Source organism: Lolium perenne, chromosome 2, assembly GCF_019359855.2.
Source record: "Lolium perenne isolate Kyuss_39 chromosome 2, Kyuss_2.0, whole genome shotgun sequence".
In the NCBI taxonomy this organism is placed as follows: domain Eukaryota; kingdom Viridiplantae; phylum Streptophyta; class Magnoliopsida; order Poales; family Poaceae; genus Lolium; species Lolium perenne.
In genome coordinates, this window is record NC_067245.2 from 270,840,288 (window position 1) to 270,854,294 (window position 14,007).

At 45.4% G+C, this 14,007-nt stretch overlaps 3 protein-coding genes across 3 annotated transcripts; 1 reads left to right on the forward strand and 2 right to left on the reverse strand.

Annotated features, from left to right (window-relative positions):
• Window positions 1–573: 573 nt before the first annotated feature.
• LOC127335923 (F-box protein SKIP23) lies at window positions 574–4,226 on the forward strand. Its single transcript, XM_051362668.1, has 2 exons — window positions 574–2,428; window positions 3,970–4,226. The coding sequence occupies exon 1, from the start codon at window positions 1,165–1,167 to the stop codon at window positions 2,425–2,427; it is 1,263 nt and encodes a 420-aa protein (XP_051218628.1). The 5' UTR covers window positions 574–1,164; the 3' UTR covers window position 2,428; window positions 3,970–4,226.
• An 84-nt stretch (window positions 4,227–4,310) lies between these two features.
• LOC127329367 (probable polygalacturonase At1g80170) lies at window positions 4,311–7,051 on the reverse strand. The gene is made up of 9 exons (XM_051355895.2): window positions 7,010–7,051; window positions 6,270–6,413; window positions 6,067–6,204; window positions 5,817–5,975; window positions 5,680–5,703; window positions 5,315–5,604; window positions 4,934–5,042; window positions 4,713–4,826; window positions 4,311–4,628 (listed from the first exon to the last, which is right to left on the reverse strand). The coding sequence occupies exons 1-9, from the start codon at window positions 7,049–7,051 to the stop codon at window positions 4,404–4,406; spliced, it is 1,245 nt and encodes a 414-aa protein (XP_051211855.1). The 3' UTR covers window positions 4,311–4,403.
• Window positions 7,052–9,441: 2,390 nt separating this feature from the next.
• Window positions 9,442–13,659, reverse strand: LOC127335922 (O-fucosyltransferase 6). The gene is made up of 11 exons (XM_051362667.1): window positions 13,270–13,659; window positions 13,047–13,106; window positions 12,867–12,957; window positions 12,640–12,716; window positions 11,862–11,950; window positions 11,599–11,782; window positions 11,316–11,497; window positions 11,136–11,238; window positions 10,722–11,053; window positions 10,027–10,595; window positions 9,442–9,759 (listed from the first exon to the last, which is right to left on the reverse strand). Exons 1-10 carry the CDS (start codon window positions 13,444–13,446, stop codon window positions 10,178–10,180), a joined length of 1,713 nt encoding a protein of 570 aa, XP_051218627.1. The 5' UTR covers window positions 13,447–13,659; the 3' UTR covers window positions 9,442–9,759; window positions 10,027–10,177.
• Between the last annotated feature and the right edge of the window lie 348 nt (window positions 13,660–14,007).

The window sequence follows — 14,007 nt, forward strand, 5'->3', positions numbered from 1 at the left end:
CTTTTTGAAGCTACAGGATGGAGTTTTTCTTGCTGCTCTTGGTACACAGCAGGCAGCAGGCGGCGGCTGGAGGAAGAAGATGAGGGCTGGAAGAAAGGAAACGAGGGACATGTAGGGTTTGATTGACAGCCTGTATTTTTTCCTGTAATTTTTTGTCCTTTTCTATGGTCCAATCCACGTCCTTGGGAAACGAGGGACATGTGGGGACAGAATTCTATTTTTGGTAGCCGTCGCTATCAACTGTGGGCTCCGCTTTCTATTTTAGGAAAAAGTCAAATTCGGACAGGGGGCACCCTGTAGCACTATAACCGGGCACTCCAAATATAAAACCTGAAACAGTCACCACTCGCTAAAGGGCCAGGCCTCGCTTAAGGCGGCCTTGATGGTCGGGGCCACAGAGAGCGAATAGGGTTCCGCAATTTTCTAGCGTATTATTCTTGGACTTTACTGAGTTATCGGCCTATTAGCTAAGGTTTTAAATGTGGCTAGAGTTTTGGCCCAGCTCAAGCCCAAAAGGAAGCCCATCAGCTCTCACTTTCTCTCAAATAAAAAAAAAGAGGGAGGAACGAAACCACACAGCGCCCAATTTCCAATCGAGGTTGGCAGCGCCGCCGCCGGCTCTCCGCTCGCCTGCTCCGCCCACCGGCTCGCCCACGCCACACCCTTCCGCTGTCTACCGCGTTCCCACTCGTCTATCGCCGCCGCCTCCCCACCCCACAGGAGTTGGAGTCCTCCCGGCGGCGCGACGTGGATGAGGAGCGCGGTGCGTGGCTGGGGGCGGTGCTGTGAGGGGTGACCGGGGGCGGGGCGCTTGACCGGTTGGTTCCTGATTTGAGGAGGATCGAGCAGGTCGGGCGGTTGGGGAAGACGAGTCAGCCGAGTGCTGTCCATCGAGCGCACGAGAGACAACTATACGCGTCCAAGAAGTATGGACGACCCAGAGCGCAGATGAATACTCGTCGCATCAGGATCCACATGTCAGTTTGAGGTTTCAGCCGTCTTGTATCCGGGGACCGGCGCGACCGGAGGGTGGGAGGATTTGGTGGCGGCGGTTGGGAAGAAGCATAAGGAGAGAATAGCGCAGGCGTGATCGCGCCGATTGCACTGGGGTGCTATTGCTACGCCGGTTCTTCGTTTGTTGAGGTTCAAAGTATCCGACAATCGATGGAGAAAGCTCGTTTTTCTGAGGATTCTGCAGATCCAAGCACCAATTGCGATTGGTCCCAACTTCAGGCTGACCTGCTGGTTCAGATCTTCGGCAGTCTCGAAATCCCAGATCTTTTCAGCTCAGGTGCCGTGTGTCGTTCTTGGCACCTGAATTATCTGGAGGCCCGTCGTCTCCGCCTGTGCTCCCCAAACCAGAGTCCCTACCTTGTTTATTCCTCCGGCGACCGTGACGCCAACACGGCCACCCTGCATAACATGTCCACCAACAAGCTCTACCACGTCACCCTCTCAGAGCCTGCCTTCCGCACACGCTATGTCATGGGCTCCTCCCATGGCTGGCTCATCACCGCCGACGAGCGGTCCAATCTCATATTTGTCAACCCTGTAACCAGAGCTGAGATAGTTATGCCTCCACCCGAAACCATGAACAATGTCAGGCTCCGCTACACTGAAGAGGGCGTGCTAGATGGGTATGATATCCTCTCCTTGGATCTGATCTCTCGGGATTTTGACATTGAAACTGAGACGTATGATGTTACACTTGAAGAAGGCCGCTTTCACTTCTATTTGAGGGTCGTTCTTACTTGTGATCCCTCCAGTGCAAACTGCATAGTCCTCCGAGTACACTTTCCATATGATCACCTCTCTTATGCTAGGGTTGGGGACACCAAATGGACTTGGATTGATACAAATGAAGATTGCTGGTGTTATCAAGATATACTTTATAACAATAGTGATGGTCTGTTTTACGGTGTTCGTGGTAGGGGTGAGATCGATTCTATTGATCTTAGTGGGCCCTCTGCTGAAGTGAAGGCCATTTTGAAGCCTGTCATATCCTATCAATTACATACTAGATATATTGTTCGAGCACCATGGGGAGATTTTTTGCAGATATGGAGACACGATAGATATAATGAGGAGAATGGGAAAATGGAACGAGTTGCAGCCAAATTTTTTGTCTACAAGGTCGATTTTGTTGAACAAAAGCTTGTGCAAACAGATAGCATCCAAGAGCACGCATTGTTCATTGGTTTCAATAGCTCTTTCTTGCTTCCCGTTAAAGATTTCCCTGCGTTGATTCCCAATAGCATCTATCACACGGATGACTTGATGCATTATATCTGTTCTCAAAGATTTGGTCTCAGACAAGTTGTTGTCTTTAATATGAAAGACAACAGTTTCCTTGAGTTATCGCCTCCTAGTTCAGATGCAAGATTGAACTGGCCACCCCCAGTATGGATTCAACCATCACTTACTTGAGGTTAGTGAAAATTACTGATACAAGACATACATCAATTTTTGTTTGTTTTATGTTTTAGTTCTTTCTTATGTAGCATAGTTGGCCACTTAGATCAGCACATGAGTTCATGTCACCTCCAGGGTTAGCCACAGGCTCTAACCAGTGCTTGCAATTTTTTAGAATATTGCTACTTGTAGAGAATCTTTTTGGGTGCACATTCAGTAGGACGTGATTGTTATACTGCATAGTTGATTATTTAGTGGGACGTGATCATTCATCAGGAGTAGTTGATTTCGACAACGATTCGTAACTAGGGGTGTAACTAGGGACTGCCTTTCTTTGAAATGTAGTAACATGACATGTAGAACTATTGGTGCTGCTAGAATATGCTTAAATCCTCAACCTTTTTCTGCTTCTTATGACCATCAAACTAAATATTATACTTAATTGTACATCTAAATCTTGGATGGTTTCTTAATTGATATATTTACACTTGAAGGAGGCCTACTAATAAATATAAAGTGACTCAACTTGCTTCTTTAATATCCAACATTGAAATGCTTCGTTGGTCCCGAAAGCTTTATCTCAATCTATTCCCTCTTTCCCAATAAGTTACCAACATACCGTTTTGAATGATCCTAATTTTTTTGATTTATTTTTGTGTTATGATGTCAGTTTTCTAATTTACCACTGTTTATGATGATTACATTTATTTATCACATAAGGCTAAGTTGTGCATGTTAAATAAAATACAACTAAAATCATCTAGCTGATACAAGTAATGAAACAAGTCCAACCATATTACCCCATCAATCTCCAATTCTGCATACAAGTCCAATCACGATCACAAAATTGTGATAATATTCGCATTGCATCTTCTAAAATCTGAACACAGGGTTAGCAATTGTGGAGAGATAGCAGACAGAGATTTTTGGCCCATGGGCACCAGTGCTCTGCTGTTTTAAGAAAATTAAAACTCACACTTATGTGTTTCAAAATAATTAGTAAAAGAATCATGGTGTAGCCAAATGAATTATCCCATAAATGTGCAAACTTTCAATTTCAAATACAAAATATTCTAGGCTACACAAAAATTACAAACATGTGGATCTGGGTATGCATATTTCAAATCTCCAAATTTTAACAGATTTTATCTTTTTTTGTGTAGCCTACAATACAAAGAATTTCATATTAAAATTTTACACGCTTGTAGGTTACGTCATTTACTATGTCCAAATTTATTTTTAGATTTTTTTAAAACAAATATGTATGATTTTCGATTTTTTTAAACAGCAGGAGCACTGGTGCCCAAGAGCCAAAGATACTTTTCGAGAGATAGCTCACTTTCTCAGCAAGTTAGTTTCCTAGTCGTAACATCAGTGAAAAGTCAACTCTAATATTTGTTGAAAAATCAATTATAGATAACTAACATTTCAATTTTTTTTATAGATAACTAATAATCATATCTTTCGTGCTAAGAAACAGAATATTATACTTAGTGGTTGCAACAGAATGTTTTGGGTTACTCATCATAATTGTTGTCTTTTGTTTTTGTTTCTCAGATCCATCATGGAAGCAATCCGGTGAATGGATAGTTGTTTATCCAGGCCAGCCATCCCTTCTTCTCCCAGCCTTACATGGAATTAGCTGTCTAAATAGCTCGTAGCTACCAAATGGGGCATCTCTTGCCCGTGCTGAAATCCCACCGGCCGTTGTCAAGGTCCTGCACAGCAATTATTAGACGAATAGTTTGTGTTCAGTATACTTTCGTTTAGGCTGCAAACTTTGTGTTAACTGTTGGAGGAGCACCTATTTCTAATACTGGAGAAGCTCTCATATCCTAATCAATGAAAAAGACAAGTCTTTCGGCTCGTTTTTGTTTTTGTTTTGACAATAGTCTTTCGGCTCATTTTAAAACAGGAAAACACTTTCAGAATTGCCAGTAAGTACGGCAGGCTGTTCCATATATAGGCAGCCGTGCATCCTACGGTTCCCTTTAGCTAAGACAAGGGATTCTTGGGTAGACGTATCCGGAGGTTTTCCCCTGAGCGTTTCGGCAGCGGGCTTCAGTTCCTCGGCCGTCCGAAGCTGTGATCAGCACGGAGCTGACGCTGATGTCCCTGCAACTGCCGCTGTCGCTGCAGTCGAAATCGACGGCCGTCTTCCGGCTCGAAGTCCCCTTCAGGTTCGTGTACGTTATATTGCTCAGCGCCACTGCCCCCTGCAAATACACGAAGCTGAGATTACTAGTGTGTTTTTGTGTAACTTGGCACACACGTACTCATCATGCACACAATGTACATACCGCGTTTGGGACGACGCCGCGGTCTACGTAGAACTGGTCGATGATCACTGGATTTTCCACGTTGGTGAAGTTTATGTTGGTGAAGGAGATGGATTTCGCGTAGCCTCTCCCACCCTGCGCGAGGAAACAATCACACCCGTCAGAAATTCAGAGTTTCAGCTTGTTGGTAGTAAGAGAAAAGTCCAGGTTTCAGTTTCGTTTTGTGCTAGCCTTCACTGTACCTGCCAGGTCTTGATTCTCGCTCCGTTCATGGTGTTGATGAAGTGGACGTTTCTCACATCGATGTGCTCCACTGACTCCATTGCGCCATGCCTGCCGAGACTCCCCACGCTAGCAACAAAAAACGGCCAGACCATTACAATATTTCATCTTCAAGTGCTTGACTCATCGAACCAACCCTGATCACCTCCCTTTACGTCAATATTGGTGAGCATGCCACAAGATGTACGATTTGATTGGTTACTCAAGTGTCTAACTGTTAGTTTCAAGTAAGTGTTAGTTTCTTCTTATGATAAACTGAAAGCTTATCGGCGCGCGAAGGTTCTCTGGATTGGTTGTGGTTAGCGCTGGGCGAAGGATTGCCAATTCGAATTTTTTGTTACCTCACGCCGTGGCCGGGCCCGCACATGATCCCGTCGATGGTGACGAAGCGGCTGCCGGGGCCGATGGAGATGCAGTCGTCGCCGGTGCCGATGGTTAATCCGGTGATGTGCACGTCCTCGCTCCGGTCGATGTGGACGCCGTCGGTGTTGGGGCTGTCCCCCGGGGCGGTGATGGTGAGCTGCGTCACGTTGACCTTGCTGCTCTGGATGACGGCGATGTGCATCTGCGGGCTGTTCTTGCTGCTGAAGTGGCTCAGCTCCAGGTTGGTGCAGTTCATCAGCACCAGTGACTGTTCAATGCACCTAGTGTTAGCTAGTGTACTCTACAACAGTGTTTTTTCTCGCGTTCAAAAGTGTGTACTAACCGTGGGAGCATGAGGAATACATTCCTGAAACAAGAACAATTACAGGTGAGTGGAGATAAATACAGTAATTCAAAAGGCAGAGAAATTCTATGAGGAATTATACTACAGTAGAAGTGTTACAAGAGGAGTGGGCTCACATCACCGTTTCTGCATCTGTTGCTCCACCAAGTCTCGCCTCGGCCGTCGAGCACGCCACCGCTGCCGGTGACCGTGAGCCCGTCGACCTGATGGAACATCAGCCAGTAGTTCTGCCGGTCCCATGCGCTCGCCGGCAGCGCCGTAATGGTGCCCATTACCTGGCAGCTCATTTCTTCAGACCGTCTAGTCGGATGAAGGAAAACCACGGCCATGATCTTAAGCCCAGATCAGGAAAGGCGAAGTACGTACCTGGACGGTGATTCTGGTGGCGGCGCAGGGCCCTCTGAACTCGGTGGGGCCGACGAGGAAGGACTTGGCCGCCGGCACCAGCAGCGACGCCGACGCGCCCCTGGCGCCGCACGCCGCGGTCCATGCGTGCACGAACGCCTTCGAAAGTTCAGAAACACGGGCAAACACAAGCGCAATGTTTATCTCGGGCATCGGGTACATACCTCGGTGCTGTCCGTGAGGCCGTCGCCTCGAGCGCCGAAGTGCTCGACGTTGAAGACGCGCTCCTCCCAGCCGCCGGCGAGCACGCTACCACACCAGGCGAGGCCGGTGACGAGCAGGATGGCCGTGCGGATGCCGATGGTACCCTGTAAGATCAAGTAAACAAGCCTCACACATCACAATTGCTGACCATCACGTTACGTACTGCTCTGAAACTACTTTTGTCAGCTGAATCTGAACATCAGTTCGAGCTGACTTTTGAAAATTATAGGAGCAGTACCATATCGTTTGTAGGCCTCGTAAGGCTAGCTATGGACTTCGATGAATTGTATCAAATGCCAAGATCTGCTAGTGATCGTAAAACTGTTTCTCGGCGACGGCGAGGGCCGTTTGGGAGTATATATATACTGATATACACACCGACAACCACCGAAAACCTTAGGCGGCAATTCTTGTTTAGATCTCGAAGATGCCGAGTGAATTCATCACCCAACTGTCCAAATGAGGCAATATATTTTTGTCAGATCCTGCGTTTTCAACGCAACGCTCACCGGTACCGGATGGATGGATTTCGTCGTGAATCGTGATGCTTCGTGTCGGCGGAATGAGATGGGGTTAGAGACGCATTCGATCTTGCAGATATACGCTGAATCGTCGCGGATTAATTGAATGCGGAAGCAATTTCGGTAAATAAACGTGCCTGTGCGCCTCAAGATTAGCTGCGTAATTTCAGTAAATATACGTGCGTGTGCTCGTTAAGATTGCGTGCTGGAAGATACTCCATATACTGAGTTTATGAAGGCGTATCCAAAGCTGATGATGCAATATTTCGCCTTTTATTGCGAAAGCTGTGTTTTTTTTGGACAAGTCTTTAGTAGTTCGCATTTATGGAAAGATCGGTGCCGAATCGGATCCTATGGAAAGATCGTCCGTTAATTTGCAAGATAATGCACCATATATTTTTTCCTTGTTAAAAAATCACAAAAAATAATTTTTGGAAGCTGGTGTCTGTAATGGTGAGATTGGTAAGGCCATCTCCAATGCCACCATCCATTTCGTGTGTGAATGTTCGAATAAATCACCGCGAACAAAATATGCAGCCCAACACTGCCACCTAGCTGGACAGCTGTCCACGTGGATGTCGGCTACATCAATGGCGAATCCAAGTTGAAAATGTAAGTACAACATAGAGGGTAGGCTCAACTAACCGCGTTCAAAATTTTAGAAGCTATCTTTACTTGTAATATTGTTATGCAAGTACAACATAGAGCTTAGGTTGTTAAGGGAATCGATTTAGCTTCATTTTAAGAGTTATTTGCTTCCTTTATTTACAAATTTTGACCATACTAGCAGTGGGCCAAAAACATGCACGGATTTTATAGTAATGGTAGCGTGTCAAGGTGGACACGCGACTGGTACCTGGACTACCGGTCGTGTGTGAGGTGGGCACGCGACTGGTAGCCAAAATTGGCACACGACTAGTAGGCTTTTTTTGTAGTAGTGATGGTTAGGTAAGCTCAGCGGGATAGGGTTCATGAGCTCGGCAAGCTAGGGTTTTCTAGTGTGTGAGTGAGGATGAGGACGACAGAGACCGCTGGTCTCCATTTATTAAGAGGACCTGCCCGCATGCACGTGGTCCCGCGCCTCCTAACCTAACACAGCCGCTGATGCGTGGGCCATTTCCTTTCTCTGGAGGACATGCACATACGTGTGTGCCGTCCGCGACCACCGTGAACCAAGCGCATCAATGCGCGTGAAATGGGGCTCAAACAAACTCAAACGACCACGTGGTCCGTTTGTGGCATGCTATTGGGCCTCGTCTTTAGCATCCGCAGACCGCGACGAACAATCGGTCCTTTTGCGGGGGCCGTTGGAGATGGCAGGCCGCCACGGATACAATTCTCGGTCCGTTTGCTGGGGCCATTGGAGATGACCTTATATGCTGCTATGGATGTATGCCCTCCTCATCCTAGGTGTCACGATAAGTTGATCTGCTGGTAAAAAATATTTGAATGCATTTTTGTGATGCGCGACCTCACATATATGTCGCGACATACCTACTAGTCCTGTATTGTAAATGAGTATGCAAACAAGACAATGTTGTTCCTGTCATGATAACTCTATGATACTTTTAGCAGTACATGTTAAAATTATGCCATTTACACATATATTTACTTAACTGAGATATAAATGATAAAATATTGTTAGGATATAAATCAAATGAGGGTTTTTATTGCTTAAATGTTTCACTGCCCTTCTTTGGAACTGCCTATACATCTGGATATTTCCTTCACCAAAATTGTATGTTCGTGATTTTCCCTTCACGAGAATTTTCATTTTTTTTGTAAGGGAGAAATTTAGTTTAACGTTGGACTCCCCGAACTCCCCTCATACCAGCACACTTCCAATTAGAGCTAAAAAAGCGTGAAAACAAAAAATAAAAAGGATACACACACAAAAGAGAAAGAGATCGAATGGACAGAAAGAGATAAGAAGCCCATAAAGAGGAGTGAAGCCCCCTAAACCCAAGCTCATCCCTCATGTACCAAAGCAACAGTACTTCTCTGTGGACCAAGTGTATTGACCAATAATGAGGCGGCTTGCTGGCGGGTTTATAATATATTCATTTTTCAAAAAAAAAAAAACAAGGTTAACCATTGCTTTCTCTCAGCTTGGGGGTGTTCTAGCCTTTCCAAGATTATACCTTTTTATTCTTTATTTTTTTTCTCCATGAAAGGCATTGGTGGTCATTTGTAAGGTTCTAAGGCTATAAAACCTCATAAGTCATTTGTAACTCATCATTCAAATAAAGCAACGGCTCTCCAAGGTGATACATACTCCGTTTTTCTTAAGGAATACGGTAGAGGAAGCCCCTACAGTAATTTTTCAGTCTGGGGTGGCATTTTTGTGAACTTCAAGCTCACAAAAAGTATCTAGAAAGTGGTGTGCGTCACTTGTATTAGTGCCCGTGGGTCGCCAAGCCCTTAATTTAGAAACATCGTTGCATAACCTTTTCATGTTGCATAATAAAATTTTACATTTTCATACTTTGTACAAGAACCATCACAGTATTTTAGTACATTTTCATGTAGCATGGTACATATTGTCTATAGGATATCTGCATATTTTGGAGCATCCGGCAGACTGAAACGAATAATTGGGCAAAATAGGAGCTGAATGCAATTAAAACAAATATGAATTTCCAAAATTAGGAGAGACTCTGAACTTATAAACGTTCCAAGTTATGTACAGATTTCTCGGTAGACCAAAACTTTTTGTGAAAGAAAAACGAAGAGCAAAAACTATAAACTCGCTATCAAAATACTTCATAAAACTTAGAAGAAAAAAGGGCTTTAGCTTCTATTACGGTTCAAGCTAAGATATCTAAATAAAAAAACATGCAAAAAGTTCTTCTAATTTGCCAGTCAGTATTCGCTTTAGACCAACCAAACACTGTACATTTGTCTTGCTCATACTGATGGCCGCCTGATTCTGCATTGACAAGATATATATGTGGAGCATTAGATCTAAAAGTCAAGTTTGAAATACACAAATGGGAATATTTTTTTAACTGAAAATTTCAAACGACATATATAAATGAAAAATTAATCCCATATCAAATGATCATTTCATGTCTAAATTTTTAAAAACTACGATCAGAATAAATTTTGTATTATCATGTAGGTGAACAACATTCTTCTTTAGAGCATCAAGTGTATAAAGACACATATTTATGCAAGTCAAGTATTTCGTGTTTACCTGTCTTCTGTAAGAAGCTCTTCCTTATATCTCCAAGCAAAAAAGCAGGAGAATATAAAACTATGCGGTAGCCTCTGTACACGAGAACTTTATCACAATTTCCTTTTAAGTAACAAAAACCTATTGTATAGCTATCCATTTTAAGTGACTACTAGTCCGAGATTATGTCCTCCAATTCAGGAATGTCTGAACCCCCAATACGGCCATAGTCTGGATCAGTGTCATTTGATGAATCCCCTGCCAAGGGTGTATTCTCTCCATAGTCCATATCCCTCCACTCAAACTCTGCACCACTAGTATGATTCTCAGCACCTTCCCCAACAATTTTATTTAGGTAGGGCTTACTATGCCCAGTTCTTCTCTGTTCTCTTGCACAAATGCAGTCCATAGGGTGCTCGTGAAATTCACCCTTTCCTGGTTTAATCTCATTGGGCTCACCCATAAACCCCTTTTGGAACATCTGAACTTTGGATGCAAATGTGTCCCAACTCATGCTGGTTCGATTAAGGAAGAGTGCCGAAAGCTTCTTCGAATTGGGTCGTATGGTCCTCTTGTGCCCGAAGTATCTCCTGAAACCGATATTTTTTTAATCAATCGACTTGCCTTTATAGAGTATTTGAATATGTAGGCAACAATTTGATATTTTCAAATCTGCTTCTAGTCAAATTATTCTAGAACAGCACAAAAGAGATTACCTTCGACCAGCCAGCATTCTCGCCATGTTGCCATTGTTGTTTGTCACAAAAACATCGCTTCCATCACACACGACATAATCAAGGGCAGCCATGCGAGATGAGAATGACAAAAAAGGTTCCAACTCCTCCTTGCTCGCTAAAGTCTCCTTGGAGTGGAAATTTGGGAAGAGCGCTTTCAGAGGTGCCAATGTTTCCTCTCCTCCATATACATCCCCCGACGCAACATATATGTGCACGTCCTTCCCAAACCCTAATGCCCTGAGCATGAAGCCAACTTCTTCTGGTGTTAGAGGGCATTTGCCATGCCGGCGTTCTTTGTCAGGATCGCTTGCCTGCACATAAGTTTATGCACAAACTGTAAAAAACCTGAAATAGCCATACTTCAATAACCATGAATAGAGAACGATCTCTTACATGCAGTGTCTTCCACCTCTTTCGTATTTCACCTAGTTCCCTTCTCTCAATTTCGCCACCCCCAAAGTAGCATCCAGAGAAGGCGAGCATGTCAGGCTCGAATCTGCCATAGCTTATGTGGGTGAAAAGAGTTCGCTTGTACCGCTCATCCAACACAAATTTTCGTCTAAACAATATTACCTTAGGTGAAGAGCAATGAAGCGTCCACTTTTGGCTCTCATTCTTTGGACAAGCATTTGTCCCATTTTGTGAATTGGATCTGTGAACTTCAGCGCATGATAATTGACTCTACACCTGAGCTTCTGAAGATCAGTCTCTAACATGTTGGAAACCCGGTAGTCAAATTTTGTTAGCTGCACAACCTGCATGTGTACAAATGCACAAAACATGTCAGAATCGAGCATTTTTAGCCTAAAGGTCTGAACATAAGAAACACATGATGTTGACAATCTGTAACGCTTACATGTTTCTTCACAAGAGCAGGTAGCACTCGGTTCTCATAGCAATTTGGAGTACACTTCCTTGGTACACGCATCTTATACGGAGATGGTGCCTTCCCATTTCTATCAGGTACTTGCCGTATGATCTTTACATCGTTTGAGAGCGAGGATATGAATGATTCAGCATCAAATATCTCCTCAAAATCACTGTGATACAGAACACGGAATTAGCACATTGTACTTGGCCAAAGCAAGTAGGCAACCAAGAGAGGGTAACGGCTGCGACCTTGCGTCTTTCCAGAAGGATGCCTGATCGAGCTTTGGAATGACAAGTGTTGCATTCAGAATGCGCGCTGCAACAACAGCATCTATGATCTGAAAACGAGATGATCAGAGTTTCCGAGTCATTTATAGAAAAGATGGAGCTTCAAATGGGGATAATTATCATGACAAAACTGCCGATGTTAAAACATTAGAATTTCATCATTTAGTAAAGAGAGAAGATATGAGTATGAGCTCAAACAGAGACAACTAATTCTCTGGACACCCAGCAAGCTCATGAAAAGAAACACAGGCAGGATCAAATTGGCGGTTAATCAGATTACTCAACATCAGAACTGGCAAGTAAGTATGCATTTCCTCTGATACAGGGTAGTTGTACATGACAGCTAATACTAACAAGATATTGAGTAAATACACAGGTGCAGTCATGCAGGGCTTCCAAAAGTAGTTGGAGTATACCAAGAAAAGACAGAAAAATGCACGGATGCAGGCCCGCAAGGCACCAACAAGTTGGTGGAGTAAATTAAGCATGGCTACATGACACAAGATGCTTAGAACTGAAGAGAAATGATTTGAAACTAGTACAGTACTAGTATAACTGTAGTATTAGTGAGTAGCACATGCTCGAGAGCCCCATCATTGCGAATCCTATACTACTAGCATACTAGGCCACCAGCACAGTAATTCATAGAGGCTGTGTTACTTATGTATACACTGAAATCACGAGATTATTGAAATTTCATATATTCATGCACTGTTGGATTACTGATGTTTGCTCTTACCCCTGTTCGCTGCTGGTTGAGGCCCCCGCTGGTGGCGATCATGAGATAGCGATTCGACTGGGTGACGGCCTTGGCATCTGCGGAGCCATACAAGAGAAAAAGGGGCGAGCTTTATTGCTAGGATACAGAGTCAAAGACGGACAGCGGCAATGGCAATCATCTGACGCAAAGCATGTCGTATACGAGAAGAGAAGCGAAATTGCTGTCGCAAGCAGCGCAACGCGTACCGGCGAAGTCTTTGGTCGCGTCACTGCAGCCGACGAAGTTGTGCGCCGCCTTGGACGCCCAGAGCTCCTCCCGGAGCTTGCTCCCGCCACTCTGATTGAGGAAGAAAAACCGGAATTAGACGGACTGACGGCTCGATTTTGCCGGGAAACGATGAAGCGCGGGATTGGTTGTCCACTGACCGGAACGGTGAAATCGACGGTGCCGACGAGATTCCTGCGCAGCTCGGCCGGTTTGTTCAACTGCTCGGCGAGACAAAAGGGGGGCAGGGAAAACAATAAAAGAGAATCAGCATTCAGGCAGGAACCGAGCGAAAAATCGGGCGGGCACGAACGAACCGACGGGACGACCCCCGTCGTCGCAAAGTCGCGGCTTTTGTTGAGATAGTATAGGGAGGGTGCGTACCAGGAAGGGCGGGTTGGGGCGGCGGCCGCCACCACCCCCGAGCGGCGGGGACAGGAAGCAGTGGAACGCGACAACGAGGAGCAGCAGCCCTGCCGCCGCGAACGCCGCCGCGGCCGGCGCCACCGGTGGCACCACCCACCGGCCGTGGTGCTGCTGGCGCCGCCGCTTCGTCCCCATGCGCGCTTGCTCCTCTGACGCACGCACGCACGTACAGCGCGCGCGGTGCACGGCCTGGTCTTGCTCGCCGCTCCTCCTGCGCTTCGTGATCGAGCGTGTGCGCGCGCTTCGAAGCGCGCGGGTGGAGTCGCGGCGCCGGAGGCGGAAGCCTGGCTTCGTTAGTTGGGTGGCAACATTTGGAGGAGGGAGCAGGTAGAGAAGAAAACGATGAGACGGCAGGCAGGGAAAGCGGCTACTAGCGAGGCGGCGAGAGGGAGATGAGTTATATATGGGCAAAGACCAGGGGCTATTTTGCAAAGTATTGCGGTTCAGTAAAAAATGATGAAAGATGAAAACGAATCTCCGCACACTACTAACCGCTTTTGATTTTATTTAGCGGTTCTGTTGTTAGGACTAAATAAATCCAAATTGGGCAAAAACAATGTTTGGTTTATATTTGTTGCCATGTGCTTCCGAATGAGCCGATCTGGCGTGCGTGTCTCGTAGCACCTAGGCGCATAGCGACGAACATGATGGTGTCCAGTGTCTAGCGGTAGGTGATTAGCTTAGTGGTAATATTCG